Raw genomic sequence first — 20,618 nt, 5'->3', positions numbered from 1 at the left:
GCTTCACGTCAGCCTCGACGAATCAAGTGAGTCAAGTGCCGTGTCCAGTGAGTCAAGTGCCGTGTCCAGTGAGTCCAGTGCCGTGTCCAGTGAGTCCAGTGCCGTGTCCAGTGAGTCCAGTGCCGTGTCCAGTGAGTCCAGTGCCGTGTCAAGTGCCGTGTCCAGTGAGTCCAGTGCCGTGTCCAGTGAGTCCAGTGCCGTGTCCAGTGAGTCCAGTGCCGTGTCCAGTGAGTCAAGTGCCGTGTCAAGTGCCGTGTCCAGTGAGTCCAATGCCGTGTCCAGTGAGTCCAGTGCCGTGTCCAGTGAGTCCAGTGCCGTGTCCAGTGACTCCAGTGCCGTGACCAGTGAGTCAAGTGCCGTGTGAAGTGCCGTGTCCAGTGAGTCAAGTGCCGTGTCCAGAGTGTCAAGTGGCGTGTCCAGTAATGAATTCAGCCAAGTGAATGAATCAAGCCCAGTGAAGTGCCGTCGCAGAAGGAGAAGGAGAAGGAGGACTCGTTGGGCTCGCCAGGCTCCGGAGGGCGTTCCCAGACTCCACGTCTGCCGGCCTCGCCTCTGCGTCTCGCCCTGCCGGCCCCGCCTCTGCGCCTCGCCCTGCCGGCCCCGCCTCTGCGCCTCGCCCTGCCGGCCCCGCCTCTGTGTCTCGCCCTGCCGGCCCCGCCTCTGCGTCTCGCCCTGCCGGCCCCGCCTCTGCGCCTCGCCCTGCCGGCCCCGCCTCTGCGCCTCGCCCTGCCGGCCCCGCCTCTGTGTCTCGCCCTGCCGGCCCCGCCTCTGCGCCTCGCCCTGTCGGCCCCGCCTCTGCGTCTCGCCCTGCCGGCCCCGCCTCTGCGCCTCGCCCTGCCGGCCCCGCCTCTGCGTCTCGCCCTGCCGGCCCCGCCTCTGCGCCTCGCCCTGCCGGCCCCGCCTCTGCGTCTCGCCCTGCCGGCCCCGCCTCTGCGTCTCGCCCTGCCGGCCCCGCCTCTACGCCTCGCCCTGCCGGCCCCGCCTCTGCGCCTCGCCTTACCTGCGGCCTTCAAGTTCCGGGAGGGCGAGTTCCCACCTCAGCTGCCTGCGGAGCGTGCTTCTCCGTGGTCCCGTGTTTTGCTCCTGTCTCCAGGTCCCCTGCCTCTCCACGGACCTGGCCCTCCATCCCATCCCCCGTGTGTGTGTGTGTGTGTGTGTGGTAAACCCTACGTTTTAGACAAAATATGCAACGTTTTTTGGTCCCTGAGGGAAAGAGATTATAAATCATACTGATTTTTTTTTTTAAATGTCAAAATGCTGAAATAATGCAAGGGTTAGTGTAAGGAGAGATAATAAATGTTTGAGTTTGTTCAGTATAAATAACATTGTCTTTAGATAGTCCCCACAAAACATGAAAACCCAATGTGTGTGTGTGTATAAAAAAAATACTTTAAACTTTTATTTAGTTAACATTAGTTAATGTATGGACTAACATAAACTAACAAAGACCAATACATTTTACCGTATGTATTAATATTTGTTAATGTTAGTTAGTAAAAATACAGCTGTTCATTGTTTGTTCATGTTAGTTCACAGTGGATTAACTAATGTTAACAAATACAACCTTTGATTTTAATCATTCTATCTAATAAGGTTCATGTTATATAAGGTAGTTAACTAATGAACATTATTGTAAAGTGTTACCCATTTATTTTGTGTAAGGGATATCACACATTATGTGCATAAAAGTAAAAGTTATGTGTATAAATGCACCAATAAATGTAACCATGCCAAGGAAAATGAATGACAAAGTCCAGATCAGATTCGTCTCTTCATAATGATGAGGAAGATGATCTTCATAATGATGAGGAAGATGATCTTCATAATGATGAGGAAGATGATCTTCGTAATGATGAGGAAGATCTTCTCTCCAGAGACGAGTCCTGATCTCCGACATGTTTACCAGCGCGGTTCGACCCTAGAGTCTAGTTACCTGGATCTGTTCAACACGGCGGCACACGTTGTCCTCGCTGGGTCTCCAAATTACCAAGCCTTTGAGAGCGCTTAATGACCGGCTGTGTTTTTGAGTCCTGGACAAGTGAACTCGAACCCTTTCCTTGCCATATTTCACCAGTGTGTAATGGCATAAGACATACACAACCCGCAATAGCTCATAAACATATTAAATCAATGCCAGTGAATCTCTCAAACACAGGCTGGTAACATTCACACAAACACACCTGAATGTGATCGGTTATATATACAGTCTTTATATATATACTCTTATACATTTCTCACATTATCACAGTTTATTCGCTATAGTTTAGAAAATGGTGATACAATATGACATGAACTCATAAGTTGATATTTGACAGGTTTTGTCCATCCTTCTGTTAGACTGTCACACACACACACACACACACACACACACAGGTTTTGTCCATACTTCTGTTAGACTGTCTCACACATGAATTATGTTGAATATCTGTCAGCTGGTAAATTTAACTACACAATTAGATAATACCAGTTTAGCTCAACCAGTGACCAAGCAATGCTTCATGTGTTCAGTGTGTGTGTGAAAAGAGCATTAGCAATTACAGACACACACTTCAGCAGAACATGACCAGCTCAAAGTGTCTGAATAGTTTTGGTCCCAAATTTTTATAAATGTCACTGTATGAAGAGTTTGTGTGTTTAATATCTCACAGTTTACTTTATTTTGCTCTCCTCACTTACATAGATGAACTATAGTGTCCTGCACACACTAGTAAAAAAAAAAAAAAAAAAAAAAAAAATTTGCTGAGAGAGAGAGAGAGGGGGGGGGGAGAGAAAGAGAGAGAGAGAGAGAGAGAGAGAGAGAGAGAGAGAGAGAGAGAGAGAGAGAGAGAGAGAGGTTAAAACAGTAAGGGAGTAATGTACTGTAATGTTCTGCAAGCTCTCTCCATTTACTCCAATCCCAAAAAAGGACATAAATAAAAGCTGCTCTACTTGAAGCCTCCGTTCAGGAGAGAAAGTTGGAAGAGGGAGAGCGAGGGAAAGGGACACTGTTTTCACTGGAGATATTTCATCTGAAGATTCAGCATGGGGTGAGTTGAACATGCGTGATCGTCTACTAAACTAATTGTAACATAATTGAGTCGTGTTTATGTAAATGTGAGTAATATCTCAGCATGCCGGAGTTCCAGCACTGTGAGGTGTGTGTGTGTGTGTGTGTGTGTGTGTGTGTGTGTGTGTGTGTGTGTGTGTGTGTGTGTGTGTGTGTGTGTGTGTGTGTGTGTGTGTGTGTGTGTGTGTGTGTGTGTGTGTGTTACTCCCTGTATTACTTCACTAGGCCTTCTGTCACAGCTGGAGGTTATGCAACAACATAAGGAAACAAATATATCATTTATTCTGTTTATGATTTTTTTAGAATCATATGGAGCAACTGTCAACTGGTCTTTTTGTCAACACAAAATAGTAGTTAATTTTATTAAGTACACTTAAGTAAAGTTTAAGTATATTTTAAGTATACTAATATCAATGTACTAGTAGTATACTTGTAGGTGCATTATTCAATACTGCTATGGCCTTCTTTTTAGTGTATAAAAGTACACTTTTAAAGGTATATTTCACACAAAAAATGAAATTCTGCCTTCATTTACTCGGCTCATGTTGTTCCAAACCTGTATGAGTTTATGTTTTCTGCTGAACACAAAAGAAGATATTTTGAAGAATATCGGTAACCAAACAGTTGATGGACCCCATTGACTTCCATAGTAGGAAAGAAAATGACTATGGAGGTCAATCGGGTCTGTCAACAGTTTGATCACCGCCATTCTTCTAAATATCTCCTTTTGTGTTCAGCAGAAGAGAGAAACTGTTGGTTGAAATAAAGATGAGTGAACGGATCTAAACGCATCAGTTTAAGACTTTATTTAACAAGACTCAGGAACAACAAAACAACCAATTAAAACATGACGAGAACTGACAGATACTGTAACTAAAAGAATCTTGAACAAACAAACCAGTCAACGAAATGAATCACAGGTGCACACGATAATCAAACAATAAGTAACCATGGAAACTCAAACAGGAAACAGAACTAAACATGAGCTAAACCCTCCCAAACAGAAACAAAAACTATAGGCTACTGGTAAGTTTTCTTTCATTGATCTTAACATCATACTTATAGTTTACTATTAATATATTTTGAACTTAAAGTATACTACTATGTTCGGTATTTAGGTATTTTATTTTTAGGAATTTTATTCTAGCTTCATGTATTCTTATTATCTCTTGAATGTGGGTAAGTTTAATTAAAAAAGCAATATTTTTTACAAAAAACTAAGCTTCTGACAGACTAAATTTTATTTGCTGTTTCATGTTTGATGATTGTGTTATTTTACATTTGTCAGTCAGCAATGCTTGTATCGCTTGTTTCTGCTTATACTCTCTTGCGGTGTGACTGTGAGTAACCTTATGTTCTTCCCTTTATTGGTTCACTGGTATTGGGTCCATATATTTCACTAACCGTGTCTCTGTTTGTCCAATCCACACGCTATTTTTGAGACAATGATCCTTATTCACTAATTGTATGGATCATTTATAGGCACAGGAGAACTTCTCATGTCAAAGCGTACGCACATGAATGTGTTCAAATCTTGTTCTAACATAGTAAATTTGGAGTATCCTAAATGAGCGTCCGTGTGCACGAGGTTAGTTATTTGCATAAAACACGCCCAGACCATCTCCATATAAGGGCTTTCCTGTCATCACTCTCGCTCTCTCGCAAGATCCTCAAACGATGACGAGCGAGTCGCTTAAAAACCAGTTCGAACACAATAAACACAGTTTATACAGACCCAGATTACAGACTCATCAGCCAGCTGCACATATGCATAAATCTGCATTAATCACGAGAAACCGCGATGTTCAAGCTATAACGCAGCTTTTCTTGCACTGTATACGATTCAATATATTTAAAGGCCCCATTTTTCCTGTGTTTTTGAAGCTTTGATTGTGTGTACAGTGTGCAATATAACGTGTTCATGTTTCGCGTGTAATAAAAACAAAATGTACGTATCTGTATACCGCTGTTTTCACTGTCCTAAAAACGGGCTGATGACTTCCTTTTTCTATGAAGTCCCTCCTTCAGAAATACGTAACGAGTTCTGATTGTGCAGGCGGTTCCTGTGTTGTGATTGGACAGCAGATTAGCGCACGTTGCCCGGAAAGGTCACGCCTCTTACCGTAACGTGAAGACGCATGCGCTCAGTGTTATTGTGAACACGGCCAAACAACGGTGATGAAAATAACAGCGTCTCGACGACATGGTGACACACACTCTACAAACGCAACTCTTCCTCTTCTCTGTAGGAGTGCAACAAGACCACGCCCCCTTTTGTGTGTATTCCTGTGGGCGGAGCTTAGTCTAAAAGCTGTTCTAGTGACGTCATCAAAGCAGGAAGTAGAGGATGTAGTCCGAACCGGCCGTTCGCTGTCGGCTTTGAAAGGGGACTTCTGTTAAATCAAATATCTCGCTTGGCATTGAACTTTGAGCTTTATAATTTTACATGTATTATTTATGCTCTATCAGCAACATTACACACTAGCTAAAGTAAAAAAAATGGGATCACGAAGAACAGGACCTTTAAGATTAAATTAATTTTAGAATATGATATAATATACTAATATAAATATAATTCAATATAATAATTATATTCGTTTTAAGATGAAATATTCACGATTATAAGGCCGCACAGAGAAATAGCTTTTTTTGTGTACCTGCGTGTGGTTTCAGTTATTCATATTTTTCTGTACATTCCTAAAAAAAAATCGTACATTTGTAATACATTTTACTACAAAAGTTTCCGGTGAATCGTGATTTGTTCTTGAAAACATTCATATGCAGATTTCACACACAAGTTTGTGCATAAATTAGACTTAATGTCCTTTTCTTGTAACAATTTCCCATCAAAAACAAAAGCCACAGTCCTGCCCTGACCTCGGTTCAGGAGATCTGGGTCATGAGTAATTTTAGCCAACATAAAACAGCTGTCGCCGTCGAAACTGGGGAACATCCTTCTCACCACCAACAGGCACTTCTTATTAAAGGGATAGTTCACTTAAAAATGAAAACTCTGTCATCATTTTCTCACCATCAAGTTGTTTCAAACCTGTTCTGTTGAACTAAAAAGAAGATATTTAGAAGAATGTTGTAACCAAACTGTTGATGCACCCCATTGACTTCCACAGTATATATATTTTTCCTACTATGGAAGTCAATGGGACCAGTTAACTGTTTGGTTTTCCCGAATTTTAGAAAAGAACCGCCCTCTCCACTTTTTGAAGAAATGCACATGCGCAACACTACCTGCTCCCGAGAGGGAACGCCTATTAAACGTGTGCACGAGAGAGCGTGCACGAGAGAGCGTGCACGAGCCTAGTTCTCCTCGTGCACGCTCTGTTTACAAGTCGCTGTCGGCTCATACAAGCCTACTTTCAAAAAGAAGATTTGCACTTTTTCCACTATGTCACACATTGGAATGATCAAAAATGAACACACAAGGTTTTATAACATTTCAGCGTGATACCTTTTACCATTTGATCATAAGGCTACTTTAGACAAACTGAGATGTTTACCGCGTCTGCGCGGTGCGTGACTTGAGGTGGACAAAGTACACAACTTCCTTACCGGAGTAAAAGTACAGATACTACTGGTCAAATATTACTCCGTTACAAGTAAAAGTTGTAAAGACCGGTTTTTACTTAAGTAAAAGTACAGAAGTACTAATTTTTAAAAGTACTTAAGTATAAAAGTAAATGTCAATGCATTGTTTATTATTGTTGCATGTAATACTTACAGTACCTCTGAATCTCTCCCATATCAATATCACATGTATTTATATAGCACAGTTCCAGTCGTGGGATTGAATAAGTCACTCAATAACGTCCACAATGGTTTCGGACACACACACGGCTGTTCCCAGTTTTTTGGCTTTTAGTATGAATATGTTAGCCTGGTTATCTATAAGCTGTGCTCCAAAACACTGACAAAATTCGCATTTAGAAGACCAAACCCAGCGGTGAAAATTAAAATCATGTTGATGTCAAAATCCAGTGGCAGATTGACGTTAATCTCCAGCGTTGGACAGATGTTATATTGTGGTTGAAAATCGGTTGACGTCAGAAACCAACATCAGTCGAGTTCTGATGTCAACCCGACTTTCATTTACAACCCAACTCATCCCTGACGTTATACTTTCTACTCAAGGCCCTCGACAGAAATGTAGTGGAGTAAAAAGTACGATATTTGTCTTTCAAATGTAGTGAAGTTAAAGTAAAAGTTTCCAGAAAAAAATATACTCAAGTAAAGTACAGATACTCAAAAAGTGTACTTAAGTACAGTCCTCAAGTAAATGTACTTTGTTACTGTCCACCTCTCGCTAATCATAGCTTACATTAACTTTTACTAGCGGTAATTTTAAATGGATTTCTCCAAAAAGACACGTTTTCTCTTGCGACCCTCAGACATTTTGAAAAAACCCGGTGAGAACGGTGAGCTTCAATGAATGGCTGAAACCGTAGCTCACCACACATATACATATACACACACACATATACACACATATACACACATATACACACATATACACACATATACACCTGAAAGTGCGCATGCGCAGACAGCAAAAACTACCTAGCGACGAGCGCGTACGACGCCTTACGTGAACACATCACCAGAATGATTGACAACTAGGAGGACCAATAGTCTTGATGATCCACCCGGAAAAATAAAAGTGTCCACTATACCTTTAAGTCTATATTCACTCATCCTCATGTCATTCCAAGCCTTATGCTGTAATTTTGAAAGTAGAACATTTTGTGTTTGCCATACAACAGGTCAAAGTACAGTACCAGTGAAAGTGATCTTATGTAAAGGCAACGGTGTTAAAGAAACAGCATCTACGATCTTCACTCACTCTGGAAGTATTTCCTCCTTTTGAATGTGTTTTGACACATGTTTGATATATGATTTGCATTAGCATTACATACAGAGACTTTCCAAATCTTCAATGGCACATACATTATAAATGCGTTTTCTCAAATCAGTCATTTATAGTATAACACACACATTATTCGCTTTGAGTCCCGTTCTGGAGTTAGACAAAACTGTCCTGCATATCACAGATCCCTCAGAGGAAATCCAGCTTCCTCTGTTAGTGTTTGGAGATCCCCTTGTGTGTGTGTGTGTGTGTGTGTGTGTGTGTGTGTGTGTGTGTGTGTGTGTGTGTGTGTGTGTGTGTGTGTGTGTGTGTGTGTGTGTGTGTGTGTGTGTGTGTGTGTGTGTGTGTGTGTGTGTGTGTGTGTGTGTGTGTGTGTGTGTGTGTGTGTGTGTGTGTGTGTGTGTGTGTGTGTGTGTGAGTGTGTGTTTAAGAATTGCATTTTTCCCCAACTCTGAGTACTTGTATAAGTCACACATTCCCACAGGGAAAGAGAGGCAGAGCCAAGTTCTCATTGTGTTGATCTTAAATTTCCATTTCAAGGCAAGAGTTATTCCAAAGTCCTCGTACTAAAAATACACCGTGAAGGGACGAGCAAACGCTTCGCTGAGAGCAGATTTGTTGATGGAAGCCAGAAAAATGATTGAATTCTGAACGTCCAAATATTTATCTTTAATATGAATTGTGTGCGGTATTAATGCATCTTTGTCTGAATTTCGGTTTCTCTGAGATCTGGGGAAAGTCATGTGTTAATAATACTTCCAGCCTTTTGGGCAGATACATAACGGACAGGCCAAGTTTAAGTCTTGTTCCCCATATATTAAAAATGAACATGTACTGATTGAACAGTGTATGAACTTTATAAGGTTATTCAGTCATTCGTCATCAGAGTCTGAAGCCCCTCCCCCTTCTACATAATTAATGCTCCGACAGTCGAATGCATTTCACATTTAGTTTTTTCGGTCATCAATCTGGTATTTTGGTAACACTTTATTTCGATGGTCCACTTTAGATATAAGTAACTTTGCAACTATAGCAGTCATTAGCATTAGTAATTGTTTTGCTCCTTGTTGTAAACTTTGCATTTAGTGGCTGATCCTTTTATACATGAGACAACCTACATTTATTGAGAATTCATCTCTGTGCTGACCATTATTAGACATTTAACATTTAATAGTCAATCATTTTTTCCCTTAAAACTCATCTTTGATCACCGAAATGACACATTTAAAAGTTTTTTTCCTTGAAAAATGCCTTAAAATAGCTTGAAATAGCTCGACACCCTTGCCTCATTTAGTATGCGCGGTTCTATGAATATGCAAATGAGCCCCGCCTCCACTCACCGAACTTAAATGGTTGTAACTCAGCTTTGGAATATAGATGCAAGATTGGTCTTCTTTTAAAGAAGACATTTGGCAGATTGTTGTAGAATTTAAATAAATTAAGTTTATGAAAATGTACAATGGTAAAAATTGTATTATTCATATTTTATATAAAATATATATTTTCAAAAGCTGGTGGACTCTAAAAATGCAAAAAAAAAAAAAATCTGAACAAGTTGTGTTTCAAATGTTAGGTTGATATCTCAGAAGATGAGCGTTCAGTGAGATGTAGTTTGGGCGCAGTACCACACTTCTCCACTAGTGGACATCACTGCCCATATAAGGGCGCCTCCATCTCCATATGTGGTTTGAGTCTGAACCATTATTTTTACAATTTTCATACAATTTATGAAGTAGACATCCTATTCAGAAGTAGTGTTGGAAGTTTGGCAGATTTAGAAATGAACTCAACCTCTGAGAAACACAGAAGATCACGTATGTGCATTATAGCTCGCCGCCACATCACTAATGCTGAATCTATTATTGTTTTCTTTATATTTAAAACATTTTCAGAGCTTTTTTTTCTAAAAGATTTGAGTGGATGCTATCTTCTGAACTCTTGGCATGAACACAAACTGAGGTTTCTACCATTCTTTCATGATTTTTCATGTTCATCAATATTTCAAAATAAAGGTCTGAACACGAACAGGAGTATGAACATATTCTTGCTGCAAATTGATAAATTATGGCTCCTCTGTCATTTAATTTGAAAATCAGTCACTAAAATAGAGATTGTAAGCTTTCAAATATAGTTTGTCAAGATTAGTTTAGGTTTAGTATAGGATATTACTGTTTAAAATATGTAATGGCCAATATAAGGGGAATGTTAAAAAAGCTGGATGTTCACCACACATTAATGATTGCCGGCCCTTTAAGAGAGCTCAGTAACACTTGATCAGTTTCCTGCATGACACGTATTTTATTTTATGTTTATCAGCTTAGATTTTAAAAATCCTTCAAATGAATTGTAGCAATACTGAACACTTAAAATGTCTTGTGCACGATAAGATAGTCACTATTACACTACGGGGGTCATTCACATGTTGAAAGGTTTATCTGCGTCTCGTATACACTGAGGTAATAAAGCAAGAAATGAATCACACAGTGAATCTCTGCTTATCTCAATGAACCTTAGCAAAGCTATCAATCCGGCTCATCATAAACTCCTGCCACTGCGAAGAATGAATATATGATTTGTGACATCTGGTATTGATAACATTTATTCATATTTTTTTCTCCATCTGGCTGTTACTTTCAATATTTTGGTTATTTTTCAAAAGCTTGTCGGCAGAGCTCATCACTCGAGGGGATTTTCCACATTTCGATCTCTTGAAAATGACTAATGGTGTTCGAGTCTTGTCGGGAAGATCATGTTTACGAGTTAAAAGCACACGATGGCCGACTCAAAGTCGTACGAATGGGAAGCTCGGGATTTTCTTTAAGATTTTCTTCACAACAGGATAAGCATATTGCCTGCACACAATAGCATTTTAAAGTTTACTGTGGTTTCATAAATTAATTAAAAGCAAAACATTCTTCGAAAGCATTCTTCGTTCTTCTTCTTTTTTTTTTTTTTTTGAGTTTGAAAAAAACTTGCTGTGTTTTGTTGGGTTATTTAAAGTCCTCCTGTAGTCAATGATTGTATCCCTTAAAACTCATCTTTGAACACCAAATATGTTAAATGAATGTCATTTTTGTAATATCAAATTTTTACCTGAAAAATAATTCTTCATGCCTTAAAATAGCTTTAATGTAACTCGACACCTCATTTAGTATGCGCGGTTCTATGAATATGCAAATGAGCCCCGCCTCCACTCACTCAGCTCAGAGATCCAGTGGTTGGCGATCACACGTTGATCTGATTGGTTACAATGTAGTTTAGCTCCGCCCCCTGTGCCGAGAGCAGCAGCTAATTTGCATTTAAAGAGACAGACACAAAAAATGTGTTTTTGCTCACCTTCAAAAAGTGACAATTTTAACATGCTATATAGATATATCTGTGGGGTATTTAGAGCTAAAACTTCACACACTCACTCTGGGGACACCAGAGACTTATTTTACATCTTGTTAAAAGGGCATTATACCCCCCCTAATGAAAAGTTTATGGTAATAATAATATTCAAAGTTGTACCGGCAAAAGTGCGCTCAGTGCTGTTCACGAGGTACGCAAGCTCGGATAAATTAGGCATACAAGTTTTTTTAGTTCCAAAAATAAATACTAAACCTGTCCTAATTGAAAGAAAACAAGTTGACACAAAGATTGAATCCAATATTTGTACATAACGAGAGATTTATAAGATTTATATATTATTTTTGACAGGGAACACAACATGTGTCACAGGGTTTTCAACACAGCACAAGGGTTAAAATGACTCGATGCAGATGCAGGTCATGTTGAGTTGTATTGTTGTTCTGTGTGTTTGTTGTCTTGGCTTTTGGCTTGCTTAGATGACGCAACTTTCTTCTAGAAACAAACCTTGTTGTGTTATGTTCCTGTTATCACGAGGAAGCTGCTTTGATACAATCTGTATTGTAAAAAGCGCTATATAAATAAAAGGTGACTTGACAAGTTTTTGAGACTGTCTTTGGTTCACTGCCGTTTTAAGGAGGAAATACTCAGCAATGCTGTCACTTATGAACTTACACATGGTGTGTGTTAAAGCATATTAAAAATAAACAACATTAAAAGCTGGATTTTCACCACAGGGAGACTTTACCTTTCACGCATAGTGGTCACTACAGTGGACAGCTATTTAAAAAGCATTTTCTTGAATTTGCATGGATTTTGATGGCAAAGTTGCACATCAATCTCTTCAGTGGACCCTGGTGCATCATCCTATACATTGCAACCAAGTTGTAAGCCGTTGTGTTTTGATTTTTTCCCCCTCCAAACCAAGATGGCCGATGGTCAGTCAGACATGCCAAATTGCTCCGGAATATCCACCCATTCCTTCTATCCTAGGAGACTGTAAAAAAAATATTGCAGCATAAAGCAATATCTAATGAGTCATATCACAGTAACATTTTCCAAGTTTTGATTTTAGATTGGGAGAAAAATCTAATTAATCACCTGTCCACTATAGTGGACCTCATGCATCAATGGCTATATTTCATCTACAATTCATACTTATACTGTGAATATTGTTTTTGAAAATTCATCTGTAGTGACTTTTTTTACTGTAAATAAATGTATTTTATTTATTATTAGAATGTAATTTTCATTGACATTGAAAAAAGTTGTGATTACATAATGTATGTGACTTGTAATGCATTACTTTACTTGTTAGATCAAAAAGTAATCTGATTACGTAATGAATGTTACTTGTAACACATTACATTACTTGTAACATCAAAAAAAGTCATCTGAATGCGTTATGCATGCCCCAACACTGCTCATTTCAGGTGAGATTGAAAAAAACGCTTCGCTAGGTTTTCTCAGAAGAGGGCTATGCTAGAAATGTGTCCATCTTGAACATAATCAGAATGATCAGCTAATACGTGTAAATTGACATATCTGGTAAACTGGAGGAAGCATCTGAGTGGTTTCCACAGTTGTACATTGACAGGCTGTAGAGAATTCTGATGGAGTCACGTCCTCATGTTCTGATATCACAGATAAGCGAAGTGCAACTTCAAGAAATTCAATCGCCTTTGCAATATTTCGGATTTATATATATTTTTATATATTTTATAGTTTTCACATGATTTTATATAATTGTATTTATTAGTTTGTTAAATACACATACTTTATCTGTTTGATTATTGTATTATTTTTAATACAGTATATCTTCAGTTTAAACCATAATGCATGCTGTCACTCAAGTGGACATCTAAAAATCTCTTTGAAAAAATTCTTTAAAAAAAAAAAATTCTAATCAAATCTTGTTTTCCATGCCCTAAGAGCAATAAAAAAATCCTGACTGAGGTTATCATAATTCATGCATGAAAGGGTTAAGAGGAGGTACGTCGACATCCGCGCACTATAGAGCAGTGTGGCCGATATAATAGCAATTTTCATGTGATATAGGCTAACACAATTAAATTAAATATATTTTACACAATAAGTACGCATTCTCCATTGACAAGGCTATTAACAGACTGACCAAATTGACTCTTCTGTTCAGATAAATGCCCACATATGTATTTTTACGTTATGTCACATCACAGTAAGAAGAGACCGCAATAATTATGAGCAATACTTCATGTTTCCAGACTTTTTTCTGGGTTCTATACCTTTGTTGTTGTCAAATCCTAATCCAATCATCCGCTTAATTACACCAGCTTAATGTAGTTTTGTGATGTGTTTGATTAAACTATAAGCTTCTCATCACAACTCAAAACAAGAACAGCGTGAAGCAACTCTCGTGGGATTTTAGCTTTTATTTGTGTGTGGAAAGAAGCGTGACAAAATCTTGAACACTGCCTGAGGGAAATCAAGAGTGTTTTCACACGCCGAATGTTCTTTCCATCAACACTTTCCACCGAATCAACAGCTTGAACAGGGGAATACCTGTACATACATCAGCAGAAAACCAGCAGGAACCTCCTCAATCTCCTCAAGCCGTGGCTTCTGTCTGGTGTAGCCTACATCTTTATTGACCAATGTGACCCTATCACCAGTCACACGGGTCAATTCTTTGAAATTGAGATTTATACATCATCTGAAAGTTGAATAAATAAGCTTTTCATTGATGTGTGGTTTGTTAGGATATGACAATATTTGGTCAAGATATGACTATTGAAAATCTGGAATCTGAGCAGCAAAAAAATTTAAACATTAAGAAAATCTCCTTTAAAGTTGTGCATTTATGTTCACGATTGTGCAGCATTCACTCACAAAAATACATGTTTTATATATTTACGGTAGGACATTTACTAAATATCTTCATGGAACATGATCTTAATATCCTCATGATTTTTGGCATAAAAGAAAAATGGATAATTTTGACCCGTACACTGTATAGTTGGCTATTGCCACAGATATACCCGTGCGACTCGTGGTTTTTTGATCCAGGGTCACAAATGTTGAGAAATGTCATTTCCCAGAAGCTGTCCTCTGAAGGTACAGTGGATGAAGAATACGGTTAGAAAAAAAATATATATTTATAATCTGCATTATTCAACATCTAATCAAAGTTTAAAAAATGCTGGTTCACATAAAGGTAACCGATCATGCATACCGTGTGTTTGCACCGATACATGTGTTCCAGATGTGCTTCTGTTGTTGTTTTGACCCTAGTTTACAGCTGTTTAAACTGGAGATAGTTATAAATCACAGAGATGATTGGGGTTTTGATAATTATCTTTCACAGTAGATGATTGGATGTTGAACGTGTTTCCAGACAGCCGGACAGTGAAGTCCAGAAGACAGTCTGCTGTATGTTGTTCAGTGGAGACTATATAAATGCTCAATAAGCAGAGTGAAGCCCGTTCACACCAACGACGGTCACTATAATGCTAAAGATAGAGTTGTAAAAATCGTCTTACGTAAAAGAACAGCATCAGTACAGTAGAGCTCATGAAGCCCCGCCCCCTTTGTGTTTCCACAGCATGAGAGTAAGATCTTACAGATTTATGAATGAAAAATCTTCCCGGTTTACTGACATATGACTTCCACTTCAAACATTACAATGCTCATGATAACTTTCGTTAACTCTACAATATGAAATCCAGCTAATTACTCTTTTGACAGCGATGCCATAGAAATATACAGAGCTGCCGCAAGACAGAAGTTACAGATTCCTCTGAGATCTGTAATGATAACGGCACAGAGACACCATATCATAACTTTTAGAATAGTGTTAAATAACTTTGTCGATCAGAATCATTCTTGCTTTAAAGAGCTCGAGCGTTTAAAGCACAAAACTGAAGCGCTTATAATGGCCATGAATGAACATATCGTGCACGGATGTGGACGCTAATATAGTTAGCATTATAGTTATTGATCTTGGTGTGAAACAGGCCTTTTGCTTTAGAAGTAAACAGACTTTAAAGGGGAACTTATAAGTCAAAATCTGCTGATGTAAATGTTTTTCCTATTTTCTAAGTTACTATTCTGACCAATTCACCTTTGGCTAAGCCCCGCCCCCCTTAGTTACTGTTGCTACGTCCGTGAACTTCATCTGGGCTCTGGTTTGGTATCAACATGGCTTATGCTGTGACGGCTCTTCCTGATGAAATCTTATCAAACTTTTATAAAGCAGCAAATAAAGTGTCGGATAGAAGTAGGCAGAAGGGGCTCAGTGTGCGTTCGAAGGCTTTATTCAAGACATAAACGCAACAACAACAAGATCCAAACAGAGGCAAAAGCATAACGGTCACAGTCAAAACATGACCCAGCGCATCATATCCTAATGGAGACGGAGACTGGGACTCACAATATCAGGAGCAACACTGTTCATGCAGAGCTGGTCTCTATTCACTTCTATAATCGTTATTACAAAGCAAACGGACTACGCGAGTATAAAGTTGTATTTATTAGCAGCGTGTGCTAGCGTATCAACAATTAGGGTAGATAACCGAAATCATGACCTAAACCAGCATAAAACTGTCTAACTAGTGTAACTTCACAGTAAGGTTAACTAATATCACTAATCACTCGGTGAGTTGCACAGTTTTGTAAACGAACATTATTGGCTGTTTTAATGACATTTTCGGACATGCCCATTGACTCCAATGTTAAATGGGTCCATGGCCAATTCTATTATAGTCAAAAACTCGAGAGAGGAACCATTGTCAAAAAAATGTTGTCCACCACTCTTGTTCATCCAAAACATACTACAATATAGACTCAAGGTGTTAAATACCGGAATTATCCTTTAAAACACAAAAGTGTGTTATTGATCTTGAGGTGTTTCGCTGACGGAGGACGTCCACACAGTTTAATCCAAAGACGACACTTGTCAGGATTTGACCGGTTTTGGGAAGGGAAAAACGGAAACCTCCTCCAGCCTCTCTGGGAAACACGTATCTGTGTTACAAACGCCCCAGGCACAACGCTTAACCATATTTCTGATAAAACTACGACGGTAATAGCCTGACGAGACCAAACATACGAGACGCCGGTGTTAAAGTCAATGGAGAAAAAGTGTCGAAAAAGTGTCGGACCGCTGTGGAGCTCGTTCTTGGCTGCGCTGTGATTGGTCAATCTACATTCTAGGGCGTGGCTTAGCCAAAGGCGAATTAATCTGGCGAAAAATAAAACCCCTAGCAGGTTTTACAATTTAAAATTCATATTCAACATATGCATGCATTCGTGCCAGCAGATCCAGACATTCACCACAATATTATTAAACCAGATGACTTCATTTATGTATGGTCATTTACACCATGTCTTTTTGAATGTTAATTAATGATGCAAATAAATTCCAGTTAATTTACAGAAGCATAAGAGATTCGCTCGCCCAGTTATTAAAGCATTATTAAAGATGCTTTTGAGACATCTTATATATTCGTCTCATACAACCACCTGAATATAATACGGCTGAGCCCTCCTCCTTGCACACTTTCCTTTGTGTTTACTCCAAGTCCTGCTAGACCTGGTGATGTTTACCAGGGAACGCTCTGGGTTTCGTCAGGCTCAGAAAGAAAGACTCAACCCCCTGAAACCGCCTCCACCACGTCCAGCAGTGTGAGCAATCTCCCGCCGGAGCTCAGCGCGTTCACTCGGGAGCTTTCCGCCGCAGCGAATGCTCAACTGGTGGAGCTTCATGGTCCTGGAGGAGATGTGATGTTCAGGAGAACATGGTAAATATGCCGAGCGCAGGTCCTGGTGTGCATGTCCTGGCAGAAACTGTGCATGCATTTATAATAGGAACTGGTTGAGTATGATTTGACTTTTCTAGCTGTAGTTAGTGTGTAATGTTGACGTTTGATCATAAACAACATCTGCAAAGTTACAACGCTCACAGTTCAGAGCAAAGGGAGATATTTGCTTTTAAAGAAATCACTTTTTAAGAACTACAACAAACGGCTGGTAGGAACTACACGAGCTTCTTCACGGGTTAGTGACATCACCAACCCTAAAATTTACATAAATCCGCCCCCGGGAACGCGATTTATAGATTATCAAGACAGAATATGCTAATCAATGACTAGAAGATAACTACACATAAACTACATAAACTCATCAACTAACCGTTCAGAACTGTCCTGTTCTTCTACATGTTGTCACTTCTGCTTGAGTCTCTCCATCATTCTGACTCCGGTTTGAACATACGAGGCTAAAAGTGTTTTAAATGTTCAGTGCATGTGTGCGTGTGTGAGGTAATCGAAGCTCCGCCCCCTGTGCTGGGAGCAGCAGCTCATTTGCATTTAAAGGGACAGACAAAAACTGTGTGTTTTTTGTAAACCCTTAAAAAGTGACTTTAACATGCGATATAAAAATATCTGTGGGGTACTTTGAGCTAAAACTTCACACACACACTCTGGGGGACATCAGAGACTTTATACCACCGCTTAGAGGAATAGTTTACCCAAAATAATTTCCCCCGAGGACCTTTCAGCGCATACGGATAAAAAAAGTTCAAAACACAGTTCAAAAATATGATTTTATGTTCTGCAGTAATTGATAAAGGTTTGGAATGACATTTTCATTTTTGAGTGAACTATCCGTCTGTCAAGATATTTGGTCGTGTGTATTGAATCAATAAGGAAATATGTGGCGCATTCAGTGTCCGTTTAGGGAACTTCTATACGAAATGTTCAAATCACAATCTGATGATGTTTATCTCACGCAGATGTTTATCTTTTTGAACTTAAAGACAAAATAATGGAACTTTTTTGTGACATATCCAAACCTAAAGGGATAAATAGTTAATTATAATTATTTTTGGTAATAATAATTTGTCTGATAACAATACTTAGAAAAAGGGCCAACAGCACGATTCTTTCCACAGCAATAACGGACCTATCACTGTAGTATTTTATATCTGTATTATGTAACATAATCTATGATGTTATATTTTGAGCCTTAAACAAAAATGTTCATTAACTTCAGCATTCTGTGATACTCTTTCAAAGTGATATCCGTAATTTTGACATAATAAATTGTATTAATTACACGTGAAAACAAACCTGGAAAGAGATATGAGGATTTAAGGAGAAAAACAAGAGATTTTTCGAGTATTCCAGTGAATTATTAATGGGATATTAAAAAATTAAATCGGGAGAACAGATCTGTGCAGTATTGTCCTTTTTCATACTATTAAAGCGGAATGAAAAGGGGAAAAATAAAATAATCATCTTGAGGAAAAGGAAGAGCTCTTGCCATAGACATTCTTGTCATGTTAAAATAATGATTTGTGACTGTTGGTTGTCAGGGTATTACAATGGTGCAAAACATACTTCAATAAGTCGGTAAATTAACATTATATCAGATAATGAAATACGGGTTATTACTGTAAATTTTAAGTTAAGTCATAAAACCTAAAATGTTGTTACCGTATTTTATACGGTACATTTCTGGCAACCACAGCTGCCGGTATTTTACCGTAAATTTTTAATAAAAAAAAAGTTCCCCAAACCAGAAGTGCCATCCATAATTCACAACAGTAAAATCATCAGGAATTGTCACGTCTGCATGTTTTTGGACTTCTTCTGTTCATCGCGTTCAGTTTCCCGCCACTCGTTGTTCCCACGATCACGTCTTCATTCGTTCATTAGGTTCAGCTGTGTGTTGTTAGTCTCGTTCGCTCCCCTTGGTTTCCATAAAGCACTCAGTTTCTGTTCCTGGTCAGCTTTAGTTTTTTTTCCTTGTTGATTCTCCTGTTTATAGTTTAGATTGTTCTATTAAAAGTCTCCTGAAGATATCTCTGTCGTCGTTCACATTAATACAGCCACATCTCGTCAAGTCACCTTCATATAGCGTTCATTTATTAAGAATATGGATTGTTTCAAAGCAGCTTTACAGTGATAACAGGAGATTAACATAACAGAGATAGTTAGGCTTTACAGCAGATCTAGAATAAAGTTATTGTCCAGATAAAGTTAGTTTTGATTGATTCTCTTCCATTGCAAAGATCATTAGTTATTAAACTTAAAAACGCGAATCTGTGAAAACGCTGACGGCGTGCGCATGCGTATCGTGTGTTTAGCCTATAGATATGCGCGTTTGAATTATATATGTGCGCAGCCGTGTAATCTTTCTTTACAAATTGACCCTTAACAAATGAATTGTCTGGCCTTAAAAAATCATAATACACACTCCAAAAATGCTTTTCTTACTTATTATTTTTGTCTTGTTTCCAGTCCAAATATATTTTAAAAAATATCTTAAATGAAGATGCATGAACTACATGAGTAAAATGCAATAAAATACTCTCTAAAAAATGCTGGTTGTTTCAACCCAATTTGGGGTCAAATATGGACAAAACCCAAATGTTGGGTTAGAAATGTAATTTAAAAATGTAACCCAACGGCTTGGGTTTGTCCATATTTGACCCAAAATTGGGTTGAAACAACCCAGCATTTTAGTGTCTTGTTTGCCAGGGGAATGAATCAAAATTGAGTTTTTGCTTAAAACAAGCAAAATGATCTGCCAATGGGGACAGAAAAATAATCCTGTTTAGCCTATGTTTGAATTAAGATTATTTTTCTAACCCGATTGGCAGATAATTTCGCTTTTTTTAGGCAAAAACTCAATTTGATTCATTCCCCTGGCAAACAAGACAAAATATCTTATGGCATTTTACTCATCTAGCAAATGCATATTCATTTAAGAATCTTTAGATATTCGGACTGGAAACTGGACTGCAAAAATACTAAGAAAAGCACAGTGCAGAATTATTTGTCGTGTCCATGTGAACTGAATTACTTTGACAATGTTGTATGAGTGCAGAAGTGAAGGGAGAGGAATATCCTGACAGGAATGAGGTTTACAGAGTAAAATAACTGATCTCCTGGTGTCATCCCAACGCTATCTCACGACCTCACTCGTACGAATTTGTACGATTTGTCTAAACCCACGTGACGGTTGGGTTTAGGGGGCGGGGTCAGGGTAGGGTCATTCGTATGAATTCATACGATTTTGGCAAATCGTAAAATATGTACGATTTAGCAAAAAACTTACAAATTCGTACGAGTGAGGTTGTATGAATTGGTACGAATTAGCCACCTCGGTAAAATTCGTACGAATTGCCGTTATTATTAATATGCCATTACGTTGCCAAATTATTTGTCGTGTCCATGTGAACTGGAATCACTTTGACAATGTTATGAGTACAGAGAGGAATATCCTGACAGGAATGAGGTTTTACAGAGTAAAGTAACCGATCTCCTGGTGTCATCGAGAGCAGAGCTGTGTGTGAGTCCCCTC

General features: G+C 38.8%; 1 protein-coding gene across 1 annotated transcript in view; it reads left to right on the top strand.

Moving 5' to 3' along the window:
- Positions 1–2,935: 2,935 nt before the first annotated feature.
- Positions 2,936–20,618, top strand: part of pde5ab (phosphodiesterase 5A, cGMP-specific, b) — a gene marked incomplete at its 3' end in the record, with an annotated part of 52,441 nt that continues 34,758 nt past the window's right edge. The window contains 1 exon segment of the mRNA XM_079604895.1: positions 2,936–3,026. Within this exon segment, the coding sequence (XP_079461021.1) occupies positions 3,022–3,026 (5 nt within the window). The 5' untranslated portion in view covers positions 2,936–3,021.

The sequence above is a fragment of the Phoxinus phoxinus genome (assembly GCF_949152265.1).
Source record: "Phoxinus phoxinus genome assembly, chromosome: 2".
In the NCBI taxonomy this organism is placed as follows: Eukaryota; Metazoa; Chordata; class Actinopteri; order Cypriniformes; family Leuciscidae; genus Phoxinus; species Phoxinus phoxinus.
The sequence above is the reverse complement of the archived record's forward strand: the minus strand, read 5'-3'. Positions and strand labels throughout refer to the sequence as shown.